Source organism: Rana temporaria, chromosome 9 (genome assembly GCF_905171775.1).
Source record: "Rana temporaria chromosome 9, aRanTem1.1, whole genome shotgun sequence".
NCBI classification, from domain to species: Eukaryota; Metazoa; Chordata; class Amphibia; order Anura; family Ranidae; genus Rana; species Rana temporaria.
Window position 1 is genome coordinate 139,435,149 of NC_053497.1, and position 12,037 is coordinate 139,447,185.

The 12,037-nt window shown below is 45.1% G+C and overlaps 1 protein-coding gene across 2 annotated transcripts in view; it reads right to left on the minus strand.

The window, feature by feature from the left end:
• Window positions 1-442: 442 nt before the first annotated feature.
• The window catches only part of FIBCD1 (fibrinogen C domain containing 1), a 387,702-nt gene continuing 376,107 nt past the window's right edge, over window positions 443-12,037 (minus strand). For both annotated transcript variants that reach the window (XM_040324665.1, XM_040324666.1), the window contains exon 8: window positions 443-3,323. In XM_040324665.1, coding sequence (XP_040180599.1) covers window positions 3,064-3,323 — 260 coding nt within the window. In that variant the 3' untranslated portion in view covers window positions 443-3,063. The remainder of the gene's footprint in view (window positions 3,324-12,037) is intronic.

A 12,037-nucleotide genomic window follows, 5' to 3' on the forward strand; every position in this document is an offset into this window, starting at 1 on the left:
TTACATGCTCTTCAATTTTGTCAGTAGTACCAATTAATGTATTTAAACTGTGTGCTTAGCTGTCTCCCCGGAGTTCAAATTGAATCTTAATGGAGACCTGAATAGATGCCATTGACATAACCCAACCTCACACCCACATACCTGATTTATAGGGTAAAAAAAGGCAAGAATAAATAATTATAGAATAAAAAATACTTCTTGCCCGCTTCCTTTTGTGCCTCTGTATTGAGCTAACTTAGCCCTCTAAAGCTATGCCCCTAGTAACTTCATCAGTAATGTTGATGAGCAGGGGATACCTAAGGTTTGGTTTGTTTCTGGCAACCTAACTTGACTTGTCCCTTTTCTTTAAGCCTCTTGAGTGACATTTTTATGATTTTAAATATGACCATAGCCAGAGTAGCCTTTTACATTAATATTCAAAATGCCCTATAATAATCTAATGCCTTCAAAACCTATTTTGTTCATTATTTTTCTGTCTCGGTATTTCTTTTCTACTTCCATCTGTACATCTCTTCTTCTATAGTTCTCTGTGTTTGTCACATCGAGTGCCTTTTCCATCTGCCTCTCTCCTCCCATCTGTGTCTCTTCCCTTCTCCATCTTCCCCCCGCCACCATAAATGCTGCCTCCCCACATATTTTCTTCAATCCCTTCTCCTCAGACCTTTCTCCCCATTTACGTCCAAGTCCCAAGAGACCCCTCCTCTCTTTGCACCTGTTCTTTATGCAGCTGACACCAGCTCAGGTGTTCCTGCTGAGTTATGCCTCCGTTCACGACAAACGAGAAGACTTCATGCTCATTTAACCAAGACATTAAAAGCAAAATCATTCTACACGTCAAAAAGAAAGGAGGGGAAGAAGAATGGTTCACCAATGCCAAGCTAGCAGCTTTAATGAACAGACTGTTAATGCCACTCTCCGGGCATAACCAACCAAACTTTGTCATGGTCCATTAACTTCTAGGTTATATACGCCTAGATTCCTTTTAATTTACAAACTGCTTGTTTACGATGCTGCCCGCCACAGCCTAGGTAGCGAAAAGATAAACTGCTTGAAATATGCTAATGATCTCTCGAGGAAGCCACACGAATCACACTCTCGTTACTATTTGCCTGGCATTACAGGCATGGGGTGCAGGACCTCCTGGGGGTTTATTGATGTCCCTTAAAATAACAGCTTGCTCCCTCAGGAGCAAGTAATTGTGACTGGGAAACAGCAGCCTCCCCTAAGAGTCCTTCCACTGCAACACCTTAATCTGTTTACGAAAATGACCAACTAATTATGAGGACGTGTGCGTCACCACAATGAGAACAGCAGAGAATGTTTAGCGCACCTTGTTACAAATCGCCTTTCGTCTTTGGTAATTGAGACTGTGCTGATCATTAAACAGCTGCCAGGCTGACATAAAGGAACCTGAAATGTTTGCTGAAGCAATGTTAGGAAACCAAATCGGGCTTTGACGTGATAATATCGAAGGTGATATTTGTATGGCCGTTTTAGAGACGTGTCTTGGTTCTGGTCAAGCTGACATACATTCTACACAGCTTGGGAATTTTATATTAAAAACTTTTTTTGTCAAAAGTTCTACTTAACTAGGAAGCCATGTTTTGGTACATCATTTTGCACTACTGTCTTGCAGTCCTGGGTTCCCATGAACACCTTGATGTTTTAAACCATGTTTGTTTGGGTTGTATCTGCTTCCCACAGTCCAAAAGTATGTTGAAGTGTTCCTTGACTCCTGCCTGAAATGGCTTAGAGCAGGAGTGTCAATCTGTGGCCCTCCAGCTGTTGCAGAACTACAAGTCCCTCTATGCCTCTGCCTTTGACAGTCATGCTTGTAACTGTCAGCCTTGCAAGGCATCATGGGACTTGTAGTTTGGCAACAGCTGGAGGGCTGCAGCTTGACACCTCTGCCCTAGAGTGTGCTTACATGTCAGTGTTTTATTTTGAAAGCTTCCCCAAGGACTGCAATGGATGATATGATGCGTGTCTGTGCTATACAGTATAATTAATCTGCCATGTCGTTTTGGATACACCTGCTTAAGATACTTTAAACCGTAGTCGCCAAACTCAGTCCTCACCAAAACACATTTATCTTGAACAAAGTGTGCACAGTTTTCAAAAAGAATTTTAAAAAAACTTATAAACCAGCAATTTAAGAATCAAATATTTATCACAAAGTCTTTTTGGCTTGGCACCTTATATTTTCCTACCCTACACAGCCTGTGCCAGAACATGTGTTGCCTTTCCACCCACACGCCACATGAACATCTAGGTCATCTGTCTGACAGAAGACGCAGCATTCCAAAGTCTGTTGCTGCGTTGGAATAATCAAGCGGACATAAGAGACAAGGCAGCTGTGTCGAAGAGAATGTTGCAGGGGTGCAAACATGAAATAATTCCAACTCCACTAGTCACCAAAAAATAAGAATAGCAGAAACAAATGACGGGTATTGCGGGGAGCGGAAAGGACCAATAATGCCAAACGCAGCGTGAGGAGAAAATATTAGTCAAAAAGCTCCACAAAGTCTTCAGTCGTCTGTCAACAAAGGGATTCAGGAACACAGAGAAAGGCATTGTGTGGCTGCAATTACGGGGGTGATCTTGGCTACTAACACTATATTAAAGAAAAAACTTTTCACCTAGAACACTGAAAAATATAATTGGTGCACATACAGTAGATGTCTTGGTTCCAGTCAACATTGGAGTTACAGGTAGATACCAATGTTTGTGCCTTAATAAGTCCGTCTTTACTAAAGATGGTAATTGGCTGAGAGACATTTTAGTACAACCAGAGATGATGTGTTGTTGGTTAGTCGTCAAAACAGCTCCATTTTTTTGTGTCCACTTATCCAGTTTTTGTCTGATTATCCTGGCAAACTCCAATATGTCATCTTTACAATATATTCAGAAACTCAGCACTGACACATTTTTTGTGCAATAGCTTTGAGAAGTGCTGACAAGTCGTTTTTTTTTTTTTTTTTCGTCTCCCATCCAAATAAGTTAGCGCAAGTTAGAATTTCTCCCATAAAAAGCACCCCCCCCCCCAATAAATAAACAATGAGATCACTTGTCTTCTCGTAAGGGGCGAATCTTCATCTCTGTAAATTTGAGTGAATATTGCCAACCTGTCCAGGAGGACCACTCAATGCCATCAGCATAGGAAGCATGGTGCCCACGAAGATATTGCCCATTCAGGTTTGAAGTGTGACAGTTGCGGTACCACCAGGCTCCATGGTAAAAGCTGGCGCAGTTGTTCTCGGAGTGGTCGTTGTCCATGTCTTTGGTGGTGAATTTCATTCCACTGTGCTTTCCAAAGGAATCCCCTAAGTGGCAAGAAAAGAGGGCACCATTATGATATTCAAAGACAACATGATTTGTGAAAAAGAAGGTGTATGGATTAAATCATTTATATGTTTTCTAAATATTAATACTTTTGTGAAGAAGGAAAGTAAGGGGTGGTACATGGAGTACTTGGTTTTACCAATTTGTGAGCTTGAAAACCATAGGTGAAAAATGCTTATGATTTGCTTTTTCATTAAAAGTGCCCTTTACCTGCCATCTACTAGACATCTGCATGCAGGAACCTGCATATTGCAAAATGTATGGCCAGTGTTAGAGGCAAAAACTCTTGCCATAGCCCTTGAGCAATACAAAAAGCAAGTTGGATACTCGGCTGGTCAATTTTATTTGAAACATCTGTATATTAGATATAAAATATATAATCAGCCAGTAACCAGCAATCAAGTCGAATGTTCACTCCTCCAAGGAATACTTTTTTGAAAGGCTTTTCTTAGACAACTGTTGCCTTAAAAATAAATATGCAGGGCTCAAAATTTTGAACAGTTTTCCACAGGCGACCAATATTTTGTCCCAATAGCTGAACAATTGTTTACGGTAGATGTTAGACATTTTTATTATTATCCACCATTGTTGCATCCATTGCATGTGTATTTTCTTTATTCTTTTTGGCAGTTACAGTGTTACTTTGCACCCACTTTTGACAAATTGGCTAAACGTCTTGGGTGTAGGGGAGGCCTTGGAGGAAGCTTCGTGCAAATCAACCCTGAAGGAGCTTACAATCTAATATCTGCAGTAAACGCATATATCCAGTCTCTTTTTTTTTTTTTATTAAACTGCGAGGAATTTCACAAAACCACAGAAAAATCATATAGCTTCTTTGAAGATAGTGTCAGTGGTTAGATACAGCTCAAAGCCTCCACATTAACAAGGCAGCTCCAAGGTTGGAAGCAGTGACCTTCCCAGGCTGGATCTCCAATTGCTAAGCGTTTTAGAGCTGCTCCTTCAAAACGCAGCAAACACCTGATCAGCAGCTGCCCAAGTGAGAAATTAATTGATGATTCACATCCTTATGATCACATGAAAATGAAAAATGAATTTAAAATGCAGCTAAATCCCCCAAAAATGTTGGGTATATATTGAGGAAGATAATCGTTAAAAAATTGTGATCTTAAACCATTTCCACATTTTATGTAACAAGAGCAGAGCCGTTCTCTGCACACAGCTGTCAAAAAAAGCATCCGCAAAAGTTTATCACAACATTACTCAGCGCTGAGAGATAAAAAGAAACATTGTATAATTTGGTTCTTTTAGATCAAAAGATGAACTTCGGTCTGCAAATGAGGGCAGTTTAACCACTTAAAGACTAAACCTTTTTCTGACACTTGTTGCTTAAAAGTTTAAATCAGTATTTTTTGCTATAAAAATACTTGGAACTCCAAAACATTATATATATTTTTTTAGCAGAGACCCTAGAGAATAAAATGGCGACCGTTGCAATATTTTATGTTGCAATGTATTTGCGCAACGGTTTTTTAAAAGTTATTTTTTGGGGGTGAAAAAATACACTTTAACCTCTTGACCACCGCCCCATGTCAAAAAGACGTTCTCTTTTTAAAGATGGATATCTCGGTAACGGCAGCAGCTGCTGCCACAACCGAGATATCCATCTCTTCAGTGGGTGGTGCTGTACACGATAACGGCAGTCTCCGCGGCGGATTCGCTGCGAGATCGCCGTTATCGGTGGCGGGAGAGGCCCCCCCCCCCTCCCGCGCCCTCCACCGCTTACCGTAGCCGTCGGTAGCGGCGGAGGCGATCAGGCCCGTTCGGCAGCTGACTGGGGTTGCGAGTGAGGGAAAAATGTCCTTCACCCGTCCCCATAGCTCTGCTGGGCGGAAGTGACGTCAAAACGTCAGTCCCGCCCAGCGTCTTAAAGAAACATTTTTTTTTTTTGTCATTTGAAAAAATGACAGTTTCAATTTGTTTTTTTTGTTTTTTGCATTTAAGCCCAAATATGAGATGTGAGGTCTTTTTGACCCCAGATCTCATATTTTAAGAGGACCGGTCATGCTTTTTTCTATTACAAGGGATGTTTACATTCCTTGTAATAGGAATAAAAGTGATCAATTTTTTTTTTTATTTCAGTGTAAAAAATGATTGACTAAATAAAAATAAATAAGAAAACAAAAAAACATTTTTTTTAAAGCGCCCCGTCCCGACGAGCTCACGCACAGAAGCGAACGCATACGCGAGTAGTGCTCGCATATGAAAACTGTGTTTAAACCACACAAGTGAGGTATCGCCGCGATCGTTAGAGCGAGAGCAATAATTCTAGCCCTAGACCTACTCTGTAACTCAAGAAATTCAACCGGTAGAATTTTTTAAACGTCGCCTATCGAGATTTTTAAGGGTAAAAGTTTGACGTCATGCCACGAGCAGGTGCAATTTTTAGACGTGACATGTTGGGTATCATTTTACTCTGCGTAACATTATCTCTCACAATATATAAAAAAATTGGGCAAAATTTATTGTTGTCTTATTTTTTAATTAAAAAAAGTGTTTTTTTTCCAAAAAAAGTGCGCTTGTAAGACCGCTGCACAAATACGGTGTGACAAAAAGTATTGCAATGACCACTATTTCTTTATCGTTACATCACGGGACACAGAGCGGCATTCATTACTATATGGGTTATATGGAGTACCTTCAGGTGATGGACACTGGCAATCTCAAACAGGAAATGCCCCTCCCTATATAACCCCCTCCCATAGGAGGAGTACCTCAGTTTTTACGCCAGTGTCTTAGGTGTTGGTCATGGTTTAGCTTGCCTCCGCATCCTTGGGATTAGGTGAGCTAACCGGTTCTGTCCAAAGGCCTCAGTGCTAAAGTGGTCAGTAACCGGACCCCAAACCCTTGGGGTATAGCCCATAATGCTTTTCTTTTTAGAGAGCTGGACCCTGGGCCCAGAACTTAGAAACCTTTGGGGGCCTAATGTTTCTGTTGCCAGGGTGCTATATGGGCCCAGGACAGTGGATCCTTCATAGGAACCCAGGGCCTGAAGGTCTAGACAGCCCCACGGAGATGGGGGAAGATTGGGCCTCTTGCTTGGCAAAGTCCTGCGGCATGGAGCAGGTAAGTGAGGGGAAAAACTTGCGGAACTTGGTTCTTAGCAGGTTTTTTCTGGGGGGTCACAGGGGACATGCCTAAAGTTATGCGCTGCATCTGGCAAACTAGTCACATATCTTTAATGATAGGATGGCTCTATGTGTATTTTTCCCCATAAGAAGTGACCTCCCTTGTAGTGTTGGAAAAGCATTGAGTGGGGCCTGTGTGTATGTTATGTGTGTGTTCAGAGAGCTTACCTGCAAGCCTCCAGGCGGTGCTCCATCGGTTCTTCCTCCTCAGAGCCTGCAAAGCAGGCAGACGCTGACCTCCTCGTGGAGAGGCTCCCTTCCCCCCAACCCCCCCCCCCCTGTCGGCGGGCGCGCGCGCGCATCCCCGTGTTATAGGCGCAATTCGCGCCGTTGAGCTGAGGGGGGAAGGGCGGGTCAGCTGCTTAAGGAAGGGGCGGCCCTTCCTTTTTCGTTCCAGCAGCTCATTCTAAGATTGGAACTGAGGAGGGAAAGACCAGAGCGGCAGCACGGGGCGCCGAGGACACACAGTGGCCACAAAAGATATTACAGTCTTCAGAAGACTGTTTTCAAGCCTAGAAATAGGCTGTTCTTTTCCATTTCAATAGTTTTTCTTTGGCAATACTACTTAGGGGGACAGAATGCTTTTTCTTTCCTGGATTTGAAAAACGGAAAAAAAAAAAAAAAAAAAAGAAAAGGTCATCTAGGGGAGAGGAGGCATTTTTTATCCCCCAAACAGGTGTTTGGACAATTAACTATTTATAGTTCCAAATACCAATAAGCTAGCAGGTGTACCTCGGTATTGTACCATGGCATCCGGGTCAGAGGGTACAAGAGGTGGGGATTCCCCCAGAGAGTCTGAGGTCTCGGACAAGGTTATGCCGCTGCTTTCCCCAGAAGGAGCCTTGGGGCCATCGGGATCTGGGGCTGGAGCTGGCGCGGGTCAGTCCAACCCTAAGATGGTCACGGACGAGGTATTACTCACCTCTTTAAAAGAGATGGAGAAAAGAATGGGAAAAATGATAGCCACAGCTATGCGGGGCAGTAAACGGATTAGGTCTCCGTCGCCCGAGCGTGGACCCTCGGAAGAGGAGGTCCTTTCCTCAGGGGAATTGGACGACCTCTTGGACAAGGACCAAGCAGGTTCAGGGATCGAAGACCCGGATACAGAGGAGTCTGGAGCAGTCTCCCAAGGGGAGAGCTGGTGGATTCAAGCCTTAACGGACTTGGTCCATAGTGCATTCAACTTGCCGGTACCAGATCTCCAAGTATCGACGGTTTCAGCTTTGGGCTCACTAAGGGCGCCTCAAAGCAATGCAGTGTTTCCGATCCATCCTCTGCTAGAGGGAGTTTTGTTCCAAGATTGGAGCAAGCCGGATAGGATCTTTTTACCACCTAAAAGATTCTCTGCCCTATATCCTATGGAAGATAAAGTTTCCAAGAGATGGGCTACTCCTGCGGTGGACGCAGCCATCTCATGTGTTAACAAATCGTTAACATGCCCTGTAGAAAACATACAGGTGTTCAAAGATCCAGTTGATAAACGCTTGGAAGCACTACTTAAGAACTCCTTCACTACTGCAGGGGCAGTAGTGCAGCCAGCTGTGGCTGCGATTGGGGTTGCTCAAGCATTATCGGATCAAATTAAGCAGATGCTTAAACTTATTCCTGCCCAGCAGGCAGAAGAATTTTCGGATGTCCCTAGGGCCATATGCTTTACGGTAGACGCAATTAAGGATTCTATCCAGCAAGCGTCACGTTTATCGTTATCCCTTATCCATATGAGAAGACTCTTATGGTTAAAAAGCTGGGAGGCCGAGCCCCCATGCAAGAAGCTCCTGGTAGGGTTCCCCTTCCATGGAGGACGACTCTTCGGAGAAGACCTAGATAAATACATTCAGACCATTTCAAACGGCAAAAGTACTCTCTTGCCAACAAAAAAGAAGTTTCAGGGGCCTGGGTTTAAACGACAGTGCTCCCCTGGGCAGGGGCCCTCTAATGCCAAACAGTATCGACGGCCTCCTGCGAAAGCAAACTTCAGCTTCAACAGCAAGTCGCAGGGACAGGCTGCTAGAGGCAGAAAGCAGTGGTTTCGCAAACCAGCAAAACCAGCCCCCAAGCCGACCTTATGAAGGGGCGCCCCCACCCACGAAGGTGGGGGGAAGGCTGCGACTCTTTTCAGAGGTTTGGGAAGCAAGCATTCCCGACAAGTGGGTACGGTCTTCTGTGGCCACGGGCTACAATTTAGATTTCCTAAAGTTTCCTCCTCCTCATTTCCAGGAGTCGAGGATTCCAAACGATCCGGAGAAGGGAGCCGCATTAATGTCGGCATTAAATCATCTACTTTCCCAGGAAGTAATAGTAGAGGTACCAGTCCTGGAACAGGGGCTGGGTTTCTACTCCAACCTATTCATCATCCCAAAGTCCAATGGAAATGTCAGGCCAATTTACACTTACCTAAAGATCCGCTCATTTCGGATGGAGTCTGTGCGGTCATCGGCTGCCACACTCCAAAAGGACGACTTCATGGCGTCCATAGACATAAAGGATGCCTACCTTCATGTTCCAATTTTTCAGCCACATCAGAGATATCTACGCTTTATGGTGGCTTCGCGTCATTTCCAATTCGTGGCGCTTCCCTTCGGGTTGGCTACGGCCCCCCGGGTGTTCACGAAGGTCCTAGCTCCAATCCTAGCCAAGCTAAGGATCCAAGGGGTCACGATCCTAGCATACCTGGACGACCTCCTAGTCATAGATCACTCGTCTCCCGGCTTGGAGCGAGCAGTGGCCCTCACGGTCCAATACCTCGAGAGGTTCGGCTGGGTCCTAAATCGAGAAAAGTCAACATTCCAGCCCACAAGGCAGTTGGAATATCTCGGCATGAGGTTAGACACAGAACAACAAAGGGTGTTTCTACCTCTGATGAAGGTCAAAGCCATCAAGGAATTAATCCTACTGGTTCTAAGCAAGAAGGAACCGACTATTCGCCTATGTATGAGGTTACTAGGCAAGATGGTGGCCACATTCGAGGCGGTGCCGTACGCCCAGAGCCACACTCGCATCCTGCAGGCAGCCATCCTGTCAGCATGGAGCAGAAGGCCACAGGCCTTGGATATCCCGTTGCCGCTCTCATCAAGAGTCCGACAAAGTCTGTGTTGGTGGTTAGACCCTCAGAATCTACTGAAGGGGAAGTCTTTCAGCCCAGTGGCTTGGAAGATAGTGACCACAGACGCCAGCCTGACGGGCTGGGGAGCAATTTTCGATGGTTGCACTCGCCAAGGTACTTGGGCAAAGCCAGAGAGGCAGTTGCCCATCAACATCTTGGAGCTCAGAGCTGCTCGACTAGCCCTCAGGGCTTGGATGTCAAAATTACAGGGGTTCCCGGTGAGAATTCAATCAGACAATGCCACGGCTGTGGCATACATAAATCACCAAGGGGGAACCAGGAGTCAAGCCGCTCAGAGAGAGGTGAGCTTGATTCTCCTATGGGCAGAGGCTCATGTGCCCTGCATATCGGCAATATTCATTCCAGGAGTGGACAACTTTCAGGCGGACTTCTTAAGCCGCCAGACTCTATTGCCGGGGGAATGGTCTCTACATCCACAAATCTTTCAAGCACTCTGCCAAAGATGGGGAGTGCCGGACGTGGATGTCATGGCATCGAGACTCAACAAGAAGCTAGACAGGTTCATATCCCGCTCAAGGGATCCGATGGCCTGCGGAACCGATGCGCTGGTTTGCCCTTGGCATCAGTTCAAACTTCTTTATGCTTTTCCCCCGCTCCAGTTACTACCCCGCCTGCTGCGCAGGATCAGGGTGGAGCACATACCAGTCATCCTGGTAGCTCCAGCATGGCCCAGAAGGGCATGGTATTCACTAATCCTGAAGATGGTAGTGGGAGACCCTTGGACTCTTCCTCTACGGCCAGACCTGCTATCGCAAGGTCCGATCCTCCACCCTGCCTTACGGCATCTAAATTTGACGGCCTGGAAGCTGAATCCCTGATTCTCAGGGGTAGAGGTCTGTCTCAGAAGGTAATCTCTACCCTAATCAGAGCCAGGAAACCGGTCTCTAGGGTGATTTATCACAGGGTCTGGAAGGCCTATGTAGGCTGGTGTGAGTCCAAGCTATGGCTTCCTCGCAAGTTCACCATCGATAGAGTTTTAAGTTTTCTCCAGCTAGGAGTGGATAAGGGATTGGCATTAAGCACAATCAAGGGACAGATCTCAGCTCTGTCAGTATGGTTTCAGCGGCCGCTGGCCACCCACTCGCTGGTTAAGACCTTCCTTCAAGGGGTCTTGCGTATTAAACCTCCAGTTAAATCCCCGCTTTGTCCGTGGGATTTAAATCTTGTTCTGTCAAGTTTGCAGAAACAACCGTTTGAGCCGTTGGCTGAAATTCCTTTGGTTTTACTGACAAGGAAGTTAGTATTTTTGGTCGCCATAGTTTCCGCAAGAAGAGTATCGGAACTGGCGGCCTTATCCTGTAAGGAACCATATCTTATTTTTCATAAGGACAGGGTCGTTCTCCGCCCTCATCCTTCCTTCCTACCGAAGGTTATATCCAGTTTTCATCTAAACCAGGATTTGGTATTGCCATCCTTCTTCCCTAAACCGACTTCCAGAAAGGAAGGGTTGCTGCATACCTTGGATATTGTCAGGGCCATGAAGGCCTATCTTAAAGCTACAGAGAAGATCCGGAAAACGGATGTGTTGTTCATTTTACCGGATGGGCCCAAGAAAGGGCAGGCAGCTGCAAAGTCCACCATCTCTAGGTGGATTAAGCAGTTAATCACTCAGGCCTACGGCTTGAAGGGGTTGCCTCCTCCAGTATCATTAAAGGCTCATTCTACTAGGGCCATGGGCGCCTCCTGGGCAGCACATCACCAGATCTCTATGGCTCAAGTTTGCAAGGCGGCAACCTGGTCTTCTGTCCACACGTTTACAAAATTCTACCAGTTGGACGTAAGAAGGAATACTGATACAGCCTTTGGGCAGGCAGTGCTGCAGGCTGCAGTTTGAGACCCTCGGATTCCGGGGGCTCCCCTTTTTTGAGTTAAATTTAAAATTTAAAATTATTTTTTCTCAACTAAGTTGGATTTATTATGATTTGACTATATCTCTAAAATTAAATCCTTTTGTCTTGGAGATGTTCTCCCTCCCCTCATTGTAAGCATTGCTTTGGGACATCCCATATAGTAATGAATGCCGCTCTGTGTCCCGTGATGTAACGATAAAGAAAAAGAGATTTTTAATACAGCTTACCTGTAAAATCTTTTTCTTGGAGTACATCACGGGACACAGAGCTCCCACCCCTCTTTTGGGGACCATTTTGGGAGGCATACTGCTTGCTACAAAACTGAGGTACTCCTCCTATGGGAGGGGGTTATATAGGGAGGGGCATTTCCTGTTTGAGATTGCCAGTGTCCATCACCTGAAGGTACTCCATATAACCCATATAGTAATGAATGCCGCTCTGTGTCCCGTGATGTACTCCAAGAAAAAGATTTTACAGGTAAGCTGTATTAAAAATCTCTTTTTTATTCTCTAGGGTGTTAGAAAAAAAAATATATAATGTTTGGGGGTTTTAAGTAATTTTCTAGCAAAAAAAAC